The sequence below is a fragment of the Mus caroli genome, unplaced genomic scaffold (assembly GCF_978045245.1).
Source record: "Mus caroli unplaced genomic scaffold, Mus_caroli_1 scaffold_1, whole genome shotgun sequence".
NCBI lineage: Eukaryota > Metazoa > Chordata > Mammalia > Rodentia > Muridae > Mus > Mus caroli.
In genome coordinates, this window is record NW_028227256.1 from 17,872,083 (window position 1) to 17,894,074 (window position 21,992).

A 21,992-nucleotide genomic window follows, 5' to 3' on the forward strand; every position below is an offset into this window, starting at 1 on the left:
GTTCAAAATTAGTAATCATCAGATCATCTGAGCTCAAAACTCTAATAAGAGTGCTTCATTGGGGGCCGGAGAGATGTTTCAGCAGTTAAGAGAACTAGTTGCTCTTTCAGAGGACTTGGGTTCTATTCCCAGCACCCATAATAGCAACACAGGGACAGCTGTAGTTCCTACTACAAGGTGCTGGTGAGAATGAAAATTAATACAAACATTATGGAAAACAGAATGGTGATTCCTCAAAAAATTAAAGCCAAACCATCCATCATCCCTGTTTGTGTGTGTGTGTGTGTGTGTGTATTCAAAGAAAGTGAAATTGGTATGTTTAAGACATATCTGTGCATGTATGTTTAATGCAAAACAACTCATAGTATCTAAGAAATAGAAACAATCCAAGTGTCCTTCAACCAATGGACAAAGAAAAATGTGGTACCTACACAATGAGATACCAGTTCTCCATAAAAAGAATGAAACCTGTCATAGGTGCCAACGTGGGCAGAATGCTGGAGATCATTTATTGAGTGACATAAACCAAGCGCAGAAAGAAAATAATTATATGATCTCACTCACTTGTGCCTAGAATATGAAATTGATCTTGCTGGGGCTCGGCAGCACATACCTGTAACCACAGCACTTGGGAGGCTGAGGCAGGAGAATCACCAATTCAAGGACAGCCTGGGATTCCTAGTGAAACCCTGTCTTAAAACCGAAAGAAAATAAGAACATTGATGTCATGAAAGTTGGCCATTAAGTGGTGATTATCAGAAGGTGGGAAGAGTGATGGAGAGGGAGGGGCTGGGGAGATGGCTCAGTCTGCAAGGTGTAAACCTTAGAATCAAACTTTGGATCTCAAGGACCCTCAGAAAAACCTTGTGGGTGCAACAGCTCACCCTATGTGTATCCCCAGGGCTGGACGGTGGTGGTAGCAAGAAACAGGCAGATTCCCAAAAGCTCATTGGTTAGGCAGCCTAGTTAATTAGTGATCTCCAGGTTCAGTAAAAGACCTGGTCTCAAAAATAAGGTGTAGAGTAATCTAGATAGGTGCCTGATGTTGGTCCTCGACCCCAATGTTGACTCCAGTGTAGGTAGTGCACACACATATGAATGTGCACCTACAAGCATGCATGTAACTATGTATACCTACACAACATACACACAGACAAGTAGAGAGGAGAGACAGGAAGAAATTGGCTTATGCTACTACACAGCAACATAACTATAGACAAGTGTATACTGTATATTTCAAAAAGCTAGGACAGCCACACCAGGCCACGCCTGAGCTAGCCCACAGGAGGCTGAGGCTACAAACTCAAGGAAATGGCAGTGCTACATAATAGATAGGGCCCTGTCTCAAACAGGACAAGAGGACACAAATAAAAACAAAACAAAATATGAAAACCAAAAGATTTTGACTATTTTTACCATGGAGAAATAAAACATTAACATACTAATCACCTGATTTAGTCACTACACAATATATATATATATATATACATACATATATATATATATATATATATATATATATATATATATATATATCAAAACATCCCATTAATCTCTGTAATTTGTGAGAGGGATGTGTGTTCAAGATACGGTTCCTTAGTGTAACAGCCCTTGCTGTTCTGTAACTCGATTTGTAGACCAGGCTGGCCTCAAATTTACAGAGACCCACCTGCCTTTTCTGGGATTATGCCAAGTGCTGGGAATAAAGGTATGTGCCATCACAACCGGCTACTACATACAATTTTTATGTTTTTAATGGATCTTCTGGAAAACTGAAAGAACTGTTGTGGGAGCATTTATTTATTATACCCTAGAAATTCTGTCCTTTTTTTTCTAATTTTCCATCTCAGCAATTAGCAGTCAGGAGAACCCTGCCCTGCTTCTGGTTCCCTGCATTTCTGCTTGTGCTTACAGTTAAGTAATGTGGGACCCCTCCAGAGTGGACGGGCTTTGGCGATGTTCACAGAGACCATGCTGATCTGAAATAAGTTAACCCTTAGTTCTCAAAAAGCACTGGAAAAAAAAAAGACTTAGTTCCCAAATGCAAGACTCATTCAGTATTTTAAGGTGAAGATAATCCACATGAGTGGATTATTGTAATCATCTCATTCATTGTCTATGTCCCTGCCTCATGTGTACAACTAAGCCATGCTCATTCATAACAGTGGTGATCGTTAGGTGGACAGCGACCCATTGCCCATGCTATTATTATCTAGTGTCTATCTCAACAGAGTATTTTATCCACAAAGATCAGAATTGTTTTTGCACAATTAGTTGTGTAAACTCGATAGCTAGCAGTGCACTTTGTGTGCAGATAATTCCTAGTAATTATTGGGTAGAAGATTGGGTGGCAAGCTGGAACCAATTCTCTTATATGCCTCATATGACCAGGTATTAATTCTGTGGATCTTTGAAGTTTGTGATAATAGAAGAGATGTAGAAGAGGGATTTTATGAAAAATATCTGGCATATTATTTGTGTATTCTGTCAAAGATTGAAAAAACACAGCCTGATGACCATCAATAAGTACTCAATCCTTAACCAGAGCCAGCCCTTAAAGTACTCAGCTCTCCATAGGGTCCCCAATGAAGGAGCTAGAGAAATGACCCAGGAGCTGAAGGGGTTTGCAGCCCCATAGGAGAAACAGCAATATAAACTAACCAGTACCCACAGAGCTCTCTGGGACTAAACCACCAATCAAAGAAAACACATGGTGGGACTCGTGTCTCTGGCTGCATATGTAGTAGAGGATGGCCTAATTGGTCATCAATGAGAGGAGAGGCCATTGGTCTTGTGAAGGTTCTATGCCCCAGTATAGGGGAATGCCTGGACCAGGAAGAAGGAGTGGGTGGGTTGGGGAGGAGGGAAAGGAGGAGGGGAATAGGGGGAAGGGGATAGAGGATTTTAGAAAAGGAAACTAGAAAAGGGGATAACATTTGAAATGTAAATAAAGACAATATCTAATTTAAAAAAGATTGAATATGTCTGCTAGAATATAGGATTATAAATTAAAAAAAAAGAGTACTCAGTTCTCATGTCAAGCTTTCTTCCCGTTTATTCTTTCACCCTTCTAACCCTGTCTCCTATTAGAGAATTTCCCGAAGTGTGTGCTGGAAATCTCAGACCAAGAGGTGCTGGAGTGGTACACTGCCAAGGACTTCATTGTGGGGAAGCCGCTCACCATCCTGGGGAGGACCTTCTTCATCTACGACTGTGACCCGTTCACACGACAATTCTACAAAGACAAGTTTGGAATGCCTGATTTACCACCAGTTGATGTGACCAAGAAGGAGCCACCTCCAGTAAAACAGGTAATGGGATAGAAGTCCCAAATGTGGTAAGAATAAGATGGAGACACTGAAGAACTCCATAAAGATGGATGACTTCTGTATGATAGAGACTTATAAAAGAAGAAATACAGAGCCCATCACTCTATGAAAGTACCCATAGTCTAGTGATAACCAAAGAAACATAGCATCAATAATGAGGTTTTATAATCTGCACAATTTTAAAGATTTTCAGTACCTAGTGTTTGTCTCATAAAAATGCAATTTTCTTATACTGTTCACAAGAAAGCCAGTTAGAATAACCTTTCTGAGGTGCTGTCTGTTGTCATTTTAATTCCTTAGAATATTGTTTATCTTTGATCTACAAAATATGCTTTGAGGACTGTAAAAGAATACATGTTTTATGCAGAATGAAGAATGAGGTTGACAAAACTCATCTATCCAAACTAGTAGAAACTTGTAAGGCCTGTAGAAAATAAAATAAGTGTATGCATATTAATGTGGAAAATGCCCATAGCATATCTCAAGAGACCAAGTATCTACAGTTCTGTATATAACCTCTGCTTCTAAAGGCTAAGCAACAGCTGTCAGAATGGATACCGTATCATTTGTGGGCACTGCTTTTCTTTGTAGGAGTGGGAAGGTATCAAGCAGGATGACCAGAGATAGTCACCTTCTGATAGTCACCCGGCAGCTATAATAGTTACTTTTATAGCCAAGCTCACATTAGTTTTAAGATGTTTTAATTTTTTTCCCATTTTCTTTTAGAAGCAAGGTTTCTCTGTGTAGCCTTGGGTGTCCTGGTCAATCTCTAGACCAGGCTGGCCTGGAATTCACAGAGATCTGCCTGCCTCTGCCTCCTGAATACTGGAATTAAAGGTGTGTACCACCACCGCCTGACTTTTCCCAAGCTTTAAATCATGTACAAATCCACGTAACATACTATCTTACCTACTTCCATGGCGTTAACTCAGAGCACTCTCTGTAGACTCAAGTGCTTTCCCCACTGCTTTTAAGTCAGTCAGTCTCCCACATCGGGAAAGGTTTGTGTTTTGTTTTGTTTTGTTTTTTTGTCTTGTTTTTATTGCTGGCCATCAAACCTGGGATGTTGCACATGGTAGACAAGTCTTCTGCTACCTAGCTATATCTCTAGCTCTCTTAAACTACAGAGAAGAGAAAAATATGGCATTACAACCCAACATTATAATACTGTTTACTTGAGATGACTTGGTAATGTCTCTCAATTAACCTCTGTGTGCTCAGTGTAATAGAATGGTTAGAGGAGGCTTTAATGTCCTTTCACTTTGCATACTGCTTGCCAGTCATGCTCAGAGGTCACAAACTCCCCCAGCTTTGGTTCATTTAGAAATACCTCAGTTTGTCCCTCGTTTCTGAAGGACAGCTTTGCTACATACAGAATTCTCCATGGGTGTGCTTTCTTTCTTTTTTATGTTTTGAATGGTGCTGTGGTATGTGTGTGTGGAGGTCAGGGGAGAATTTTTGGGAGTTGGTTCTTTCTTTCCACTGTAGATTCCAGGGTTCAAATTCAGGTCGAGAGGCTTGTGTGGCAAGTGGTTTCAAGTCGATGAATCACTCTGTGGGCAGGCCCTCTTGGACCATTTTTAAGACGGTTGTTTTAAAGCCATTGTCAAGCACACCTCCCTTGGATCTTCTTCAGGGATAACATCTGCTTATTTTTCTTTTCCTCTAAATGTGCCAATTCCCTAGCTCTTTAATGTGTCTTGTGACTTGCTGAGACTAAGATGTTTATTCACTTGTTTTTGAGACAAGCTCCAATTACACGACCCAGGTTGGCCATACATTTACAGTCCTCAGAAGTTGCTTTTGTGTTTCTGAGCTGCTTGACCTTTAAGAAGACACTCACAAGTGACCTCTAGTGGAATGTGAACACCAGTAGCTTCTCTTTTTGTTTTCTCCCCAGGAGTTGCCTCCTTATAATGGCTATGGACTAATTGAAGATTCTGCTCAGAATTGTTTTGCTCTCATTCCTAAAGCTCCTAGAAAAGATGTCGTTAAAATGCTGATGAATGACAATAAGGTGCTCCGCTACCTGGCGGCCCTGGTGAGTGCCTCTGTTAAGCAACTGCAGATGTGTATAACATAGTCTTTTGTGTGTCAACAGACCTGTCCAGAGTCTATTTCCTGAACTGATTTGTAGAACTTGATGTGATAACTACACTGGATACACTGCGTGTTAAGTGTAAAAAGTTGAATTATACTAGTTTAACAGATACTGCCTTTTGAAATTTTTAAAAATTACTTTATGTGTATGAATGTTTTGTCTGCATGTATGTTCATGCACTGTAGAGAGCAAGAAGCTGCTTGACCTGTCTTCCTCGGGGCATGTTGGGAATGTAGTTTACAACCTATTGATCCAGGCTCTACTCGTATCTCCCAGAATTTAGGTTTTGCCTCTTCCAGACTCTTTCCCCCTAAAACCTAGAGCACTACCTCTAGGCCATAAAACTCACCTTTGTACTTTACAACAGCCTAAGTGACTTCTCTGTTATCTTAGAGCCAAGCCAAATCCTGATTCTCACAGACTATTATATTTACCTATCCTTCTCCCTAGACCTTATCTTAAGAATTGCTTCTAAGTCAACAGAACCAACCTTATGGTCAAAGCCATATGTACTTTGAAAAGAACTTCAATGTAAACATATGTTAAGCTTTGTTGTACTCATGGGACTGAGTTAATTCTTATCAGAAAACTTTCTTCCAAAATTGTAGTGTGCTTAAATATGGCTAAAATAAATGAATTGGCATCAGGCTCTTGACATTTTGGCCCAGTACTGGTATCTGAGTTGGGCTGAGCAGAGTTTTATTGTTGCCTCTTTGTGGACCATTTTCCTGCTGTCCAGAGACCTGTAGGAACCCCCCCCCCCCCCACACACACACACACATACACACAATATACCATGTGTGTGTCTTGTGCCCATGAGGCCAGAAGATAGGTGTCAGGTCCTACAAGTGGAATAACAGCTGGTTGTAAATGTTGTGTCTTAGGGTTTCCAATGCTGTGAAGAGACACCATGACCAAGGCAACTCTTATAAAGGCAAACATTTAATTGGGGACTGGCTTACAGTTTCAGAGGTTCAGTCCATTCTCATCATGGCAGGAAGCAGTGTCTAGGCAGACATGGTGCCGGAGAATGAAAAAGTTCTGCGTCTTGATTGCAAGGCAGTCAGGAGTAGACTCTCCCTTCTTCCCTGGGTGGAGTTTAAGCAAAAGTCCTCAAAGCCCATCTTCACAGTGACACACTTCCTCCAACAAGGCCACACCTCCTTATACTGCTACTTCCCACCACAGGCCAGAGTCAAGCATACTGAAACCACCACAGATTGTAAGTCATTATATGGGTACTGGAAATTAAACCCAGGTCTTCTGGAAGAACAGCTAGTGCTCTTAACTCCTGAGCTTCCCATAGTCTAGCTCTCTACATTCTCCCTTTGATAAATAGCAAAACTATTTTAAAGTGTGAGGCTTAGAAAGAAATGTAAATTCAGGGGCTGGTGAGGTGGCTCAGTGATTAAGAGCACTGGCTGCTTTTCTGAAGATCCTGAGTTCAAATCCCAGCAACCACATGGTGGCTCACAACCATCTGTAATGAGATCTGACACCCTCTTCTGGTGTGTCTGAAGACAGCTACAATGTACTTAGATATAACAATAAGTAAATCTTATTTTTTTTAAAGAAAGAAATGTAAGTTCAAAATCAAAATCAAGCTTAAAAGGATGAAGGGTGTGTTCATCAAATATAAGGAGCTAAAAAGCAAGATTGAAGATTTCAACAGAGAATAAAAACAATTCCTCTCTCCCCCCAAATTTTAAGTTTTGAAATATATTTTGAGGCTGAAACTGAAAAAAGATTTGTAAAACACTTGTTAAGAAATCAATCCATCACATTTTAAAACAAATCTCTTGAGAAACAGAGAGTAAAGGAATGGTCTTAATCTTATAAAATATACCTATAAACCCCATGATAAACAGCACACAGAGTGGTGAAACATTGAGAAACTACTGTCTAGTATCAGGAACAAGGAGGCAGGACTGCCAGCACACTTTATGCTCAACTTTGTTCGGTAGTTTCTAGGCAGAGCAGTATAAGGGAGAAGGAATCAAGTATAAGCCCAGGGTAGTTAATACTGTAGCTGTAGGTGGATTCTAAGTACCTTAGGAGTAGAGAATGTACCCACTGCACAGCGCTGAGCCCTGTACTGGCAGAAGACCTGTCCCATGCTTCCCAGATCACTAAGCATTGAGCACTGTGGTGGTTTGAACAAGATGTATCCACTACATAATGAGCATTATAATTCTTGGTTCTTTATTGTTGGCACCTTTGCAGTTGGCTTAGGAGGTTCGGTCTTGATGGCAGAAAATGTGTCACAGCAGGGTAGGGATGGGGCTTTGGCTTTCAAAAGCAACTGGCCATTCCCAGTTCTTTTCTTTCTGCTTGTGGGTAGAGATGTGAGCCCTCAGCAGCTGCTGCCCCAATTGCTCCATCTCCTTCTGCACCACCAGCATGGACTCTAATGCTGTAGAACCATGGGCCCCAAACAAACTCTTCTATAAGCTGCCTTGTTTATGTGTTTGATCACAGCAACAGAAAATGAATACAGTCACTCTGTGGAAGAGATTCAGCTTTGGATGTATGTACAGTTCGCAGGAATGTCAGAGCTCTGGAACTCTGCAACAGTGACCCTCACAGCAGATAGGTGTCCCTGGATGTTGATGCATTTCCTGACCTGAGATTCAAGGCTACAAAGACTTTCACAGTTGATGAGACCTGTGGGGGTGGAGCTATTTTTCCCTGTACACTTTTTTGCCTCAGTTGAGCCACTTACCACCTTCACTTCTTCGGTTTGTCAACATCCACCCCCTGGCTCTCTACAACTGCTCATTGGAGCGGTCTCTCCTACTGGGCCTGTGGCAAGCTGACCCATGCCCGTGCTTGTGTCTTTTTCAGGCCGCTGATAGCTCAACTACTATCTTTTTTGTTATTTTGGTTTGATTTCAAGTCAAGTTTCTTTTTGTTGCCCTGACTGTCCTGGAACTAGCCCTGTAGACCAGGTTGGCCTGGAACTCAGTAGAGACCCACCTGCCTCTGTCTCCAGAGTGCTGGACCTAAAGGCATGAACCACCACGGATTCTCACATTTGTGTCCAGCCTCTGCACTCTGAGGTGGGGAGTCCTCTATGCTGTGTTTGAGCCCTTTGAAGGCTGTGAGTTTGTCAGGTTGCTGGGCTCACCTTTTGGGTGAGTCTTCTCCCTCCAGCTGGAGCTATGCTCAGCCTGCTTTCTTCCCAGTGTTTTGCTCTTGTGATTCTCTGCTGCATCCTTTCAGGGTTGGAGATGCATCCTTTTGTAAATTGCCAAAGCACTTCCTCCCTTTCTGACTTTGGACTCTTAAGCCAACATTTTAAAGCCAAGGGTTCTTAAATAGAAACCCCACGAGTTGTTCTTCTCTAAAACTAGAAGATCTACTAACACTGGGTCTACACTCCCGCAAGGCATGAATCACTTGGAGTTCAGTGCGGATGGCTTCCCTTGTGAGGCCTTGCTGAGATGAAGCCTGTCTGTCCCAGTCTGGACCCTCAATACATGGCATGTTTATATGAATCCAGCTTGGTTTCATTTGGGCATCCTAGAAAGATCATAAACTTTGTTATTCTCTTTCCTTCATCTTCCTAGGAATCCCCTATCCCAGAAGACAAAGACCGTCGGTTTGTCTTCTCTTATTTTCTTGCCACGGACATGATCAGTATCTTTGAGCCACCTGTTCGAAATTCTGGGATCATCGGGGGCAAATTCCTGGGCAGGACTAAAGTTGTTAAATCATTCTCTCCAGTTGACAACCCCATCTACTACTCGCCAAGTGACTTCTTCATCGGTGCCGTGATTGAGGGTAAGCCTAAACATAGTTCAGAGTTTCCTGTTGCCCTGGAAAATGGATTCTTTGTAGCTGTGACACACTGCATTCTTAAGTCTTATAAGAGGTATTTGACTGTGTTCTGACTAAGATAATAGTAATATGACTGTTTTCATGCTACCAATTCTTAATCTCCTTGCTTATCAATTAATCTATAAGTCGCTGCACTTGTTGATACTACATTGTTGTTTATATCAGCTTCAATCATTAGATAGAACCTTAGGAAACCACTGCATATTAATGTATACAGCTGCTCAAATTTCACCTACATGAAACACGCCTGTCATCTAAGAACATAGGAGGCAGGTGGGTTTCTGCATTCAAGGCCAACCTGGTCTACACAGTGACTTCTAGGACAGCCAGGGCTTTGTGGAGAGACCTTGTTTCTAAAAACCAAAACAAAACAATTCACTAGTCTGGATCACAAATGCTAAGCTGTGGACTTATCTCTGCAGGGTTGGCATTATTTTGCTCCTGCTTGCATGAGAGAAACAAAGCTGAATTGAGTGTGATGCTCCTCTCTCCTCAGTGTTCGGCCATCGGTTCGTCATCCTCGATACAGATGAGTATGTTTTAAAATACATGGAGAGCAACGCTTCCCAGTATTCACCAGAAGCCCTGGCCTCAATTCAGAACCGGATCCAGAAGCAGGAGCTTCCCGCACCAGAACTGGAAAGGTATGTCTGACGGCCTAAGGTCAAGACTTGACACATGCAAGACATCTAGAAAGCAATTCCTCTCTGTGTGATTGCATGTGTATGTGGTATAGATGCACATCTGTGCACAGTGTGCATGCTCCTTCATCCGTGTGCAGAGGCCAGAGGAGACCCTTAAGTATCCTGTTCTGTCACTCTCTGCCTTCTTTCTTTGAGGTACAACATCCCACTAAGTCTGGAAGGTGCCCAAGAAGCCAATGATCTTCCCGTCTCTGCTCCTCACAGCACTAGAGTTGATGGTGCAGCCACACACAGGTGTTTTGTTTTGGTTTGGTTTTATGTAGGTGCTGGGACCTGGGCTCCTCAGACCCACATGCGCACGCAGCAAGCATTCTGACCCACTGAGCTATCTCTACAGACTCCCTAGAAAGTAATTCTTGTCAAAATAAATATGGACTCACGGTTTAGAATTTCAAATTTCCTTCTGCTGGTAGAAGCTGTTGGGCAGACATGGAAGATGCTTTGGGCTCAACATAAGAACTACGATGTTAGACGTCTTCCAGTCTTCATCCCTGTAGCAAACAGTTATGAATGGATGCCTTCAGATCTACTTCAGATCCCTTGGCCACTGGGCTTATCAGTAAACAAATAGATAAGAAATCGCTATCTTTCTGGACTGACCTAAACAGGAGTTGATAGAGAGCAATATGAGTTTGTCATACAGTACAATCCGTGATAAATACCCTCCAAAACTAAAGAAAATGTAGGTGGAAAGCCTTTACGGAGGTTGGCAGTGGTTTGCACCGTGAGGGCAACTGGAGCAAACCCTTGAAGGGAAGGGAGATCTCTGGGTCCATGTGTAGAGATTTTCAGGGTGAGCACAGAGGCCTGCCAGTTAGCATGCTCAGCTGAGCATATGCAAGGCACTGGCAAGACAAGTGGGAGTGGCTGGGGTGAGAGAGTGGGAAGAAGAGGGGTGCTTGCTGAAATTAAAAAAAAATTAAATCAACAAGGAGCTAGATGGTGTAAGATACCCTGTGGTTTTGCAAAGGTACTAACTTTTCTCTGAATGAAGCAGAGAATTTCTGAGTAAAAGAACATCAGGGTTTGACATATGCTTTAAAGAGGCCCCTGACTGCTGCATTGATCCAGTCAGAGCCACATGTGGTGGTACATCCCTAATCCTAGCCCTAGGGAGGTACAGGCAGGAGGTTCAAGAGTTTGAAAGCCAGCCTCAGCTACATGGGGAGTCTGAGGCCAGCCTGAGCTACATGACATTGAAAGGGAGTGAGAGGGAAGGGAGAGAAAGAGAGATCAGGAGGGAGATTAGAAACAGGCGCTGGAGGGAAAAGTGTGGTCAGGATGTACTATATTAAAGAATAAAATAAGTAAATAAGGAGATGGAGAGACGGCTTAGTGGTTAAGAGACCTGGCTGCTTGCTCTTCCAGAGGTCCTGAGTTTAATTCCCAGCAATCACATGATGGCTCACAGCTATCTATGCTGAGATCTGATGCCCTCTTCTGGCATGAAGATCACTCATATATATTCGATACTGTAGGGGATGTCTCCTGAGCATGAAGGCAGGAGGCATGAGGAAGTTATCTCATTGGCTGAGCCAATGTGATGAAAGATAAGCCACACAGGGGATGTGAGAGAATCAGCCGACTTCAAGAGGATTCTAAGATTGGGGTCTGATCAGCAGGAAGGACTTCACCAACTGAGTATGAGGGTAAAGGAGTTTGTTAGGGTAATGTGGTAGAGATTTGGGTTTCGGATCTATTTTATATTTAGGACATAAAATAGAAGCAAGGATGAGCTGGCATCAAGCAGGGAAGCAAGGGCTTTGATGAGGAGCTTCATCAGAGGCTGTGCTTAGCTTAAGATGGAAAAACAAGATGAGGAAAAAAAACCACAAAAATACAAAAGCTGCTTGACCTTGACCCCATGTTCCGGAGGCCAAGGTAGAGTTATGGTACATTTGAGGCCATCACAGTCAAACCCCTGTCTCAAACAACAGAAAAGGTGCTGTTGTATGTTAAGATTAAGTCGGGGAGGGAACAGAAGGATGTGTGGGAGGTGGGCAGAATTGCTGAAGTGTGTGAGAGAGGATGAATTTAGCAAATAAATGGAGAGAAGCTAGTGCTGTTAGAAGCACAGTTTATCTACCACAGTGGTCCTAAAGCATGGTAGTCTCTGACCATTCACAATTTACAAAACTACCACAGTCCTGTATTAGTTATTTCCCGGTTGCTGTGAGAAGATTCTATAGCTAAGCAATTTATAGAAGGGCTTATTTAGGCTTGTGGTTCCAGAGGGGGTGAGAGTCTATTGTGGAGGTGAGGGAAGCACTGAAGGAAACAGGAAGCAGGAAGCAGTAGGCATGGAGGCAGGAGACACATTGTCAAATGTAATTACCAAGCAAAGATAATGAGCAGGAAGTGAGGCAAAACTATAAACACGTAATCTCCACCCGCAGTGATGTTCCTCCTCCAGCAAGGCTAGCACCTCACAAAGGTTCACAACCTCCCCCAACAGTGCAACCAGCCGTGGACCAAGTAATCAAATACATGAGCCTATGGGGAACTATATTAGTCAGGGTTCTCTAGAGGAACAGAGCTTATAGAATGTATGAATATATGTATATGATACTGTAATGCCAGCGAAGGAATGGACTTGCCATTGAGAGTGAGGTCAAGTAGACAAAGAGGGCCAGCTTCCTTCTTCCATGTCCTTTACAATGACTTACATCAGAGGGCCCGGCCCAGATTAAAAGTACATCTTCCCACCTCAAAAGATCAATATTAAACATGGTCATTCCGCTTCAAATAGGATTTAAGTAATTTTTTTTTAAATTTTTAATATTTATTACGTATTTTCCTCAATTACATTTCCAATGCTATCCCAAAAGTTCCCCATACCCACCCCCCCCCACTTCCCTACCCACCCATTCCCATTCTTTTGGTCCTGGCATTCCCCTGTATTGGGATTTAAGTAAATTTAATGTTTTAAAAAATCCCTCACAGGTGTACCCAGCAGATTCGGTTTTAGTTAATTTCAGATGAAATGAAGTTGACAACTAAGAATAGCCATCACAGGGACATTTTTCATTTTTTTTATCTGTTCATATTTAACATATTGAAAATTCTATCTGAAAATGTAAAAATATTTCTTTTTAAATACACTAACAAAGATAACTTTTTTTTTTGATACAAGGTTGCAGGTATTCTCAACTAGCCTTGAAATAAATAAGTAGCCGAGGCTGCCCAGAATTATGATCTTCCTGCCTCTACCTCCCAAATGCTGGGAGCACAGGCACGTACACGAGCACTCCTGGTTTCATAGAGTTCTGGGGATCAGATTCAGGGCCTCACACATGCTAGTTAACCACACTATGAACTGAGTCACAAAAAGGGAGCCATCGTAGAGAAAGCAATGTGTCTGTTTCCTCAAAACAATTATTGGGAAGACTTATATTTTACTTTTGTTGAGAATATCTTTTTTAAAATATTTATTTATTTCATTTATGTATATGAGTAACACTGTAGCTCTCTTCAAACACACTAGAAGAAGACATCAGATCCCATTTCAAATGGTTGTGAGCCACCATAGGGTTGCTGGGAATTGAACTCAGGATCTCTGGAAGAGCAGTCAGTGCTCTTAAACTCTGAGCCATCTCTTCAGCCTTGAGATTATCTTTAGTGTATGGCTTTCTTTAGAGGAGACAACTGAATTTTCATGCTTTTAAATTCCGCCTGGAAAAACATTTATTGTGTAATATTTGGGAAGATTCTTGCACCCTTGTGGGAAAGAGGAGTGGAAGGTAAACATTGGCAGTGTTGTCATTTTTCACCTTATAGAACCATCCTAGGGCTGCCAAACACCCTGGCGTCCAGGAATTATTCTTTGAAACGTTGATTTTGGTGGCAAGAAGTCAGAACTTGTGGGAATAGGCATAGATGGGCAGACAGAAGTGGTTGGCAAGTCCTTCTGATTGTTTGTGTTAGTGTGGAGTACAGTAGGCACTGGAACTTATGAAATGTTTATATATCTATATCCATATATCTCCAGTATTATTTTATTTACTACTGCAATAGAAAAAATGACCAATTATAATGCATATTCACCATCAATTTTTAAATGCATCTTAATTCTAGAGGTGCTAAATGTGTGTGTGTGTGTGAGGAGTTCAGGGGCAACCTGAGCCTCACAATGGTGGAAGGAATTTCTAGATGAGTCAGTATGAAGCAAAGTTGAGGTTGTTTTATGAAAATAGAGACTTTAATATAGATTTACACAAAGGCATAGAGGAGGAACAGAAGGAGGGAGGGAAGGGAAGAGAGAATGGAAATGGGTAGGAAGAAGCTGAGAGGGGAGAAGAGAGAGGAAGGGAGGAGAGAGAGAGAGGGAGGAGAGAGGGAGGGAGGAGAGAGGGAGGGAGGGCAGAAGGGTGGGGAATGGAGAAGGAAGCAGGGAGAAGGCAGAAGAGAAGGGAGGAGAAAAGATGAGGAGAGAGAAGAGAGAGGTTTGAAAAAGGGACTGTTAGACGTACCGTACCCTAGAGTGGGCTCAGGCTCCCTGGGGGAGAATCATATTTAAGATATTCACAATAGTGTATGCATATAGTTTCAATGGCTACCAAAAAACACATTACTCAGAGGATTTGAAAGATTAAGTAAAAAAATACTTGGGTATAGTTATTTTCTCTAAAGAACTCTCCTTGACCGACTTTAGGGCACAGGCCTGTGGTCCTATCTATTGACAGCTTCAAGGCATTCCTGAAGAACTTAGGGAAAACATGTCTCAAGAACAAAGTAAGATGAGACTGAAGATGTAGCTCAGGGCAAGGGAACTCGCCTGGCATGTGTACCATCTGGTGTGTAATCTCAGTATTGCAAAAATAGATAGATGAATAAATAAATAAGCAGATCCCTTCTTTATTAAATGAGGTTACAAAGTGGCTTCACAGGAGCATTATAAATGTTCAAACAAAGGAAGGAGTGCTGACTAAAACCACAGGTCCAGAAAGACCAAAGGGATCCTTACTGTATCATACTTCACACAGAGCCAAGCACATGTCCTAACTATAAACCTGTTCATCATTTGCTTGTGAGATATTTCTTTTTTAAGAAACAATGGGACTTTAATCCTTTACAGGTGACTTGATGCCATTCAGTGAGAAGCTTAGTCCAGGTATTGGGTGGGGAGGAGGGTGAGAGTTTGCCCCTCCCCCCAACTTCCCCATCTTTCCATCTTGGTTCATGAGAACTGAAGAAGTAGTTCGGCCGTGAGTGCTAAGGGCCCACTTGGTATTCATGGCCATTACATTCAATTCAACTAGTTCTCAAAAGGGTCCCCTTCTATTCTGCCGTGTGTGTGTGTGTGTGTGTGTGTGTGTGTGTGTGTGTGTGTGTGTGCTAACACCAGCAGAGCCTGGGAGCTATTTGCTTAAGCACCGCTACCCTACCAGCAAAATCTTACATTTGGCAATGAGGAAAAGATGCAATCGGTGCTCTGAGACCTCCCTACCAATAAAAAGTCAGGGGCCAGGCAGGGTTTGGTCTCAGAGGGCTGTTGCTATCCTCGGTTCAATCCTTCTCACCTCCCCCAGTTCTCTGTGAGAGGAAACACTTGCAGTCGACATTAATCTTGTGTCCTGTACTCCCGTGTCTTCAAGCCCATCCAGCTTTGGCTCTTTACCTTTCTATGTATAGCAAACTCTACACTAGGATGTGCACACATCCTTCATTCAACACTGCTCCGCCCACCCCCAGACACACATATGCTACACATATATTGATGCAGGCAAAATGCCCATATGCATTAAATAGGTAAGCCAAAAAAAGAAAAGAAAATTCAAATGTGAGATAAAGTCGTCTAGTGGGCACTTCCTCAGCTCACCCAGCTAAAGTTCTTTGTCACCTTCTCTTGTCACCTTCTCTAAATGCCAGGCTTCTACTTTGCATCCCTGACTGCTTAAGAATCAAAACATTCTTCATGAATTGCTTTCTTGAAGGCCATTGATGGTTTTCAAATATAGCAGTCTTAGCCAGGCAATGAGGCACGCACCTTTAGTCCCAGTGCTCTGGAAGCAGAGGCAGGTGAATCTCTGAGTTTGAGGCCAGCCTGCTCTACAGAGCAAGTTCCAAAACAGTCAGGGCTACACAGAGAAACTCTGTCTCGAAATCCAAAAACCGATGAACCAAACAATCAAAAGCAACAACAACAACAAAACAAGTAGTAATAAGTCCTTAAACTTTTTAAGAAAAAATAGTCTCGCTCGTTAGTTGAGCAGATATTTGAGCTTGCACCCTGCATTAGACCTTACGTTAATACTAGCTTATACAAATACCCGAGATAATAGGGGGTTGTGATCTAGATGATCTAGAGCAGAAACCAGCAAGCTTTTTGTTTGTAGAGATGTGGATGCTGAGTGATTCAGTCACAGCATCTCTTGGAAATACCCAACCCCACCCTTCCAGCATGAAAGCAGCCACAGACAAAGGGAAACGAATAGGAGATCTTTCTGAATAAAGAACAATCTTCAGCTAGCTTTGCCCAGTCCAGTTCCCAGGCTCCTCCCCTCCCTGGTTAGCTTGTTTGGGGTACATGCAGTATTAAGTACTCTTTATTACCCTTCTCTGGAAACTTCTGCTCTAATCTGGAGTGTCAGAATCTCCTGCTCCTCTTCTGAGAGCCTGTCAGGTCCATCTTCTGACTTACATCGTCTAGGTTGCTGTTTGTCAAGATCCCGGGTTTGTCCTTTTATAAGCTCTCTAGGTATTACAGTGTGAGTGCTCTCTGTCCTAACCACTCTCCTAACTGATGCCTGAATTATTTTTGTCTGTTTATGGTGTCTTTTGAAATGCTGGTTACAACTGAAAAGCCATTGTCACTTCCTCTCCCAGCACACATGCTCGCCCTGTCTTTATTTTTGCTTCTGGTCTTCTAAGGCTGGGTAATGCGTTGGGATGATACCTGAATCCTCAGCGCAGTGTCTGGTAGAGAGGGGGCTATCAACTCGGGCTAGCTCCACCCTTTCTCTTCTCTATGGAAATCTTGTAGACACCTTTGACCTCTTATATCTTGTACCACGTCCAACAAGCTGCTGCGTTCTGTTATTTGACGCTACAATACCTCTTGCTTCTGGTTTCTCATGTTTTCATTCTCACCACCTGCTCTTGATTTAAAACAGGCTGTCATTAAGAGTTGTATTTGCATGCACTTGGTACCCACATCGGTAACAGCAGAAACAAGTTCTCACTGACTTAGCCCAGATGGGTTTCTGTTATGCATGTATCACAGCAGCTAGAGGCAGATGGCTGTTCCCAGCTGGAGATGGGAGTTCAAAGTCAGCCTCAGCTATATAGGGAGTTCAAAATCAACCTCACTATATGATGTCTTGTGCCAAAACAAAACAAAAAGCAACCAAATGAGCAAACAATAACTATAATAATTAATTTAAAAAAAACTTTCCCAGAATCCCCTACCTGCCAAGTTTTTTTTGTTGTTGTTTTGGTTTGGTTTTTTGAGTTTGTTTTGTTTTTTGTTTTTTTCAATCTCATTGCCTGGGCTACATCACTCCAAATGCTAGAAAAATCAAATATTGAAAAGAGCTCTGGCCTTAACCACATCTCCCCCTGAAATTCAAAACCAACCAGCAAACAAAAGCTCATGACTTTGAAGCAATTTAAATTAATTGTATGAAGAAGAAGAATAAGTAGGCAGAATGACAAGGACAACAAAACAACAAAGGCACTTTAGAGAAGTGGTGCCTGGCCCCATGGGACCCCTGTACCCATGCAGATCTCCATGCAGGGATGGGGCTTGACATGAGTTAAGCAGGACTGCCCATTCCTATCCTAGCCACCCGCATTTCCTCCACATGGGATGGGTATTTCCTTTGCTGTTTGAAGGGACATGGCTATCTGGATTCCTCAGGGAAGGGAAGAATACCCTCTTTCCCCCAAATGATCCATCTGATAAGTATAATAACTTTGATAGATTCGTGACAGGCTGGGGACCCCATCTCCTGAAAGCATGGGAAAGATGGAGGTTCAAATACCTCCTGTCACTAAATAGCCCCTGCCTATTCACTTACATTTTAGTGTATACAGCTCAGATAATAAGAGTCTGTTTTTACCTTGCTATAAAAGTAGTACCTGTTTGAAATTTACAGGAGTAAACCAGGTATGGTGGTACATGCTTATAATATCAGAACTTAAAAGCTTTGCTAGGAGGACTGGGAGATAAGAGCTAGCCTGGGCTACATCATGAGACTGTGTCTTAAAAAGTTAAGAATGACAAGGACAACAAAGCAGAGGGAATAAAGCTTAGGTTATACAAGTCGAAGTGAACATAACTATGTGGGGAAGTCTCACAAATCAGAAATGACAGCTTCTAATATTTTGTTGTTTAATAGACATATAAAAATCAAATATTGTTTGGATGCTGTTTCCTGGCTTTTGCAATCTACCATGAGCATTTTGGATATCATAGAATGTTGTATGAAACATCAATAGTCATATTCTCCACCCAGGCGCTTCTATTGTGTGTATCATGTGTGACTATTTTTGTCTATGTGTCCATGAGAGGGTTTGCCCATTTGAGTGCAGGGCCCACAGAGGTCAGGAAAGGGCGCTGGATTCCTTTGGGCTGCCGTTTCAGGTGGCTGTGAGTTGCTGAGCTACAGGACATGGGCACTAAATTTGTGTCGATGTCAAGAGGAGTGTGCAATTTTAACTGCTGCAGCATTTCTCCATCCCCACGGTTTTTTATATTTTTAAATATTTATTTGTGTGTTTTGCCGAGTATATGTATATGCATCATGTGGGTACCTGGTGTCCTCAGAGGCCAGAAGAAGGCATTGGATCCCCTGGAAGTGGAGTTACAGATTGTGTGGGTGATCAGAGCAAAACCCAGGTCCTCTGCAGGAACAAGAGCTCTTAGCTGCTGAACCAGATCACCACACCCCTGCCCCCACATCATGGCTTTTTATTTTCTAAGTGTAGTTTCCTGGAGTTTCTTTACACAGAGAAGAAAATCCAAATGTCTATATTTTTATACTTCTGTGCATTTTACACAAAAGCTAGCACTCTGAACACACTTAGGCACCAACACACTTTGGTTTTCTAACAAGCGTATTGCTCCGAGGAAATACAAACTGAGCTTCTACTTCCCGTGGCCATGTTGTGAAGGGACAGACACCCCTCTTTCTAATACTCTCTTACTAATCTCTCAGTAATGGCGAAGCCGAAACTCCTGCCTGTCCACTAGAGCAGTCTGTAAACTCCCATAGACGGCCTTTCACAGACTCACCAAAACTGAACAGGGAATGTTAAATCTGTGAGAGCTTTCCTGTTGGCATAGTTACAGGCATCACTTCTAAGTACTCGGGTGCTTGGATTTTTAGTCTGCAACAGTTGAAAGAGAGAAACGTGGCCCCCACAAACAGCAAATGGGGAGTGGCCGTGTATGAGACCTGGGAAGGGAGACAGTTCAAACACTGTCCTTAAGATGGGGACATCAGCCACCAGAGGCTACTTGTAGGCTCCGTGTTACAACTGGTTTTTTATTTATTTATTTGTTTTGCTTTGTTTTGTTTTTTAGAAGCTTTCCAGATTTCACCAAATAAGCGCTTTGATCGCTGAGGTTGATATTGAATATATATCCCATCATTTCCTTTTTTCTCAACAGCAAGCAAGCTACAGGAGAACCCCTGGTGCAGGGTACAGAGGAATCCAAGGTGCAGGACTTGGATGCACTGATAGACCAAATCCATATGCACCTGAAATACAATTCATGCAAAGAGAACCTCCGTGAAACATTTCAAATGTATGACAAGGATGAGTCGGGATATGTGGACAGAGAGACGTTCTTTAAAATCTGTGAAACTCTTAATGTCCCCGTCGATGACTCGTTGATTAAGGAGGTCAGTGTGGATTGTGGTCAGTGTGGATTGTGGTTTGGCCTGATTGTACAGGCTGAGGACTGCTCATTCCTTCCTACAGAGCTACAAGAATCAGATCTCCTGTTCCATTCTGATGATGGGATTTCCCACGTCACAGGATCGACTTCCTTTTCTAATTGTTGCAGCGGGGGGGGGGGGGGGGCAGTCTCTTAAGATGGGGGCGGGGACAGATGGCAGAGAAGTTGCTAGACCAGCATGTAAGGGATGGGAGGCAGTAAAGATCTGTTCCTAGGGCAACAGCTGTCAAAATAAGTGAACTGTACTGGATGCTTGCAGGCTTTGAGGTTTTACAAAGCTAACTCATCAGCAGGGACTATCATGGAAGCCAAAGCCGACAGGCCCACTGCCCAAGGCAGTAGTGTCTCTAGGGATAACATGGGAGCTTTAGATGGGGAGAAGACATAGACGTTTTCCTCTTAGACGTCTCATGATTGCTACATAACAGTGTCATCTCTTTTATTACAAATCATAAGGGACCCCCGTGGAAGTCAGAAAACCTTTCCCTCACCCTCCCTGGCCAGGACTCTAGCTTAATATCAAGACAGGCTCATTGATTAAGAACATAGAGGCTTTCTTGACCTTTCTGAAGAACTTCAAGCAAGATGGAACGTTTGGAAATTAAGGTTTCTTTAGGAAATGGTTTTGATTAAGATTAGGATGCAGGGTTTTACTTGGTCTTTTTAAAGATAGACAGGATGCTAAGGCAAAGGGAAGGACAACAAGACGTACTTGTTCATGTGGGCTATATACCCATTCAGTTTATAAGCCTTTGGTTGACAGCAAGGCTAAATCTTTTCTATTTCCAATCATTCATACTGTGTGACATGGGAGTGGACATGATAGAGGAAGTACAGCTGCTGGCAAGTGGGGCGAGTGGGGGTGGGGTGGGTGAGGCGGATTTGCATGTCTCATAAAGACACTCAAAGCCAATGGCTGTTACCCATCACTGTTAAGTCCAGGGAGCATGTAACGGATACATAAGCAGAGTCTTCCCTTTGGCTGCATTAGCATTAGCCTGGTATTTAAGGGTGTTTAATTCTGGGGCAGGGGTGCAAATGTATTTCTGTTTGAATACAGCAGTGAAAATATTTGGCAACTGCATCTGCTGGTACATGCTTGTATTCTCAACACTTGAGATGCAGAGGCAGGAGGATTATGAGTTCAAGGCCACCCGAGGCTCCAAAGTAAGAGAGTGCCTCAAAAGATAAGGAAAGAGGAAAGGCGCTGTGATAATGATGACGCCTTTATAAATATGGATCTCACCACTGTGGTCTCGCTATGTGTAACATGGGCCTTAATGTCTGACCTACCTTCCAGGGCCACAGGATTACTTTGGAGTCAGCTGAGGATATAAAGGCTGAACTTTGTTTGGGTTGGCAAAAGCTGGGGCTCTCTCTGCGTAAGCAAGCGTAAGTGCACTCTGCACTCTGCCGTTGAGCTGAAGGAAGCTGGCTCACCTATCCTCTTTCTTTCTTTCTTTCTTTCTTTTTTGTCCCCTTGCAGTTGATCAGGCTGTGCACCCACGGAGAAGGCAGGATTAACTACTATAACTTTGTTCGAGCTTTCTCGAACTGACCTGAATGAGAGAATGCGAAAACATTTTTGGCACTGAGCCGACATTGAGACATCTACCACCCAAGCCTTTAAATAACTCCGGAAGTGGTATTTCTTTTCCCACTCTTCTATTTCACTATTACTCAAGTCTAAATTAATATTCAAAGAATTGAAGACTGGTGCCTTATTTGGAGTGGAAGGGGTACCATGATGGTTAATCTTATACTTAAGGGGCCAAGGGGTTCCAGAACTCATCAGAGAGTATGCTGATGTCTGTGAGGGTGTTTGGAATGAGGTTAAGAGTTGAACTGGTAAGCAAGTAAAACAGGCCTTAAAGTAAGGAGACTCCAGGTATAGTTTGAAAGGCCTGAATATAAGCATAAACTGACATACCCCTGAGTAAGAGAGTCCTCCCGACCAGTTGCCTTTAAACTACCATATGGCCTCCTCCAGCCTTCAGATGCAAACTTCCTGTATCCTGAGCCTGAAACCCTCAGCTCCTTTCCAGCTTCCAGACTCTGCCTGCACAAGCATACACTACGCTCACTCACACCACATCACAGCACACATGGTTACT

General features: G+C 42.7%; 1 protein-coding gene across 1 annotated transcript in view; it reads left to right on the forward strand.

The window, feature by feature from the left end:
- The window catches only part of Efhc1 (EF-hand domain containing 1), a 41,100-nt gene extending 19,511 nt beyond the window's left edge, over window positions 1-21,589 (forward strand). Inside the window, exons 6-11 of the mRNA XM_021162532.3 lie at window positions 3,091-3,311; window positions 5,230-5,370; window positions 9,000-9,213; window positions 9,767-9,914; window positions 19,588-19,822; window positions 21,365-21,589. Of these exons, the coding sequence (XP_021018191.1) occupies window positions 3,091-3,311; window positions 5,230-5,370; window positions 9,000-9,213; window positions 9,767-9,914; window positions 19,588-19,822; window positions 21,365-21,436 (1,031 nt within the window). The 3' untranslated portion in view covers window positions 21,437-21,589. The remainder of the gene's footprint in view (window positions 1-3,090; window positions 3,312-5,229; window positions 5,371-8,999; window positions 9,214-9,766; window positions 9,915-19,587; window positions 19,823-21,364) is intronic.
- Window positions 21,590-21,992: the final 403 nt, after the last annotated feature.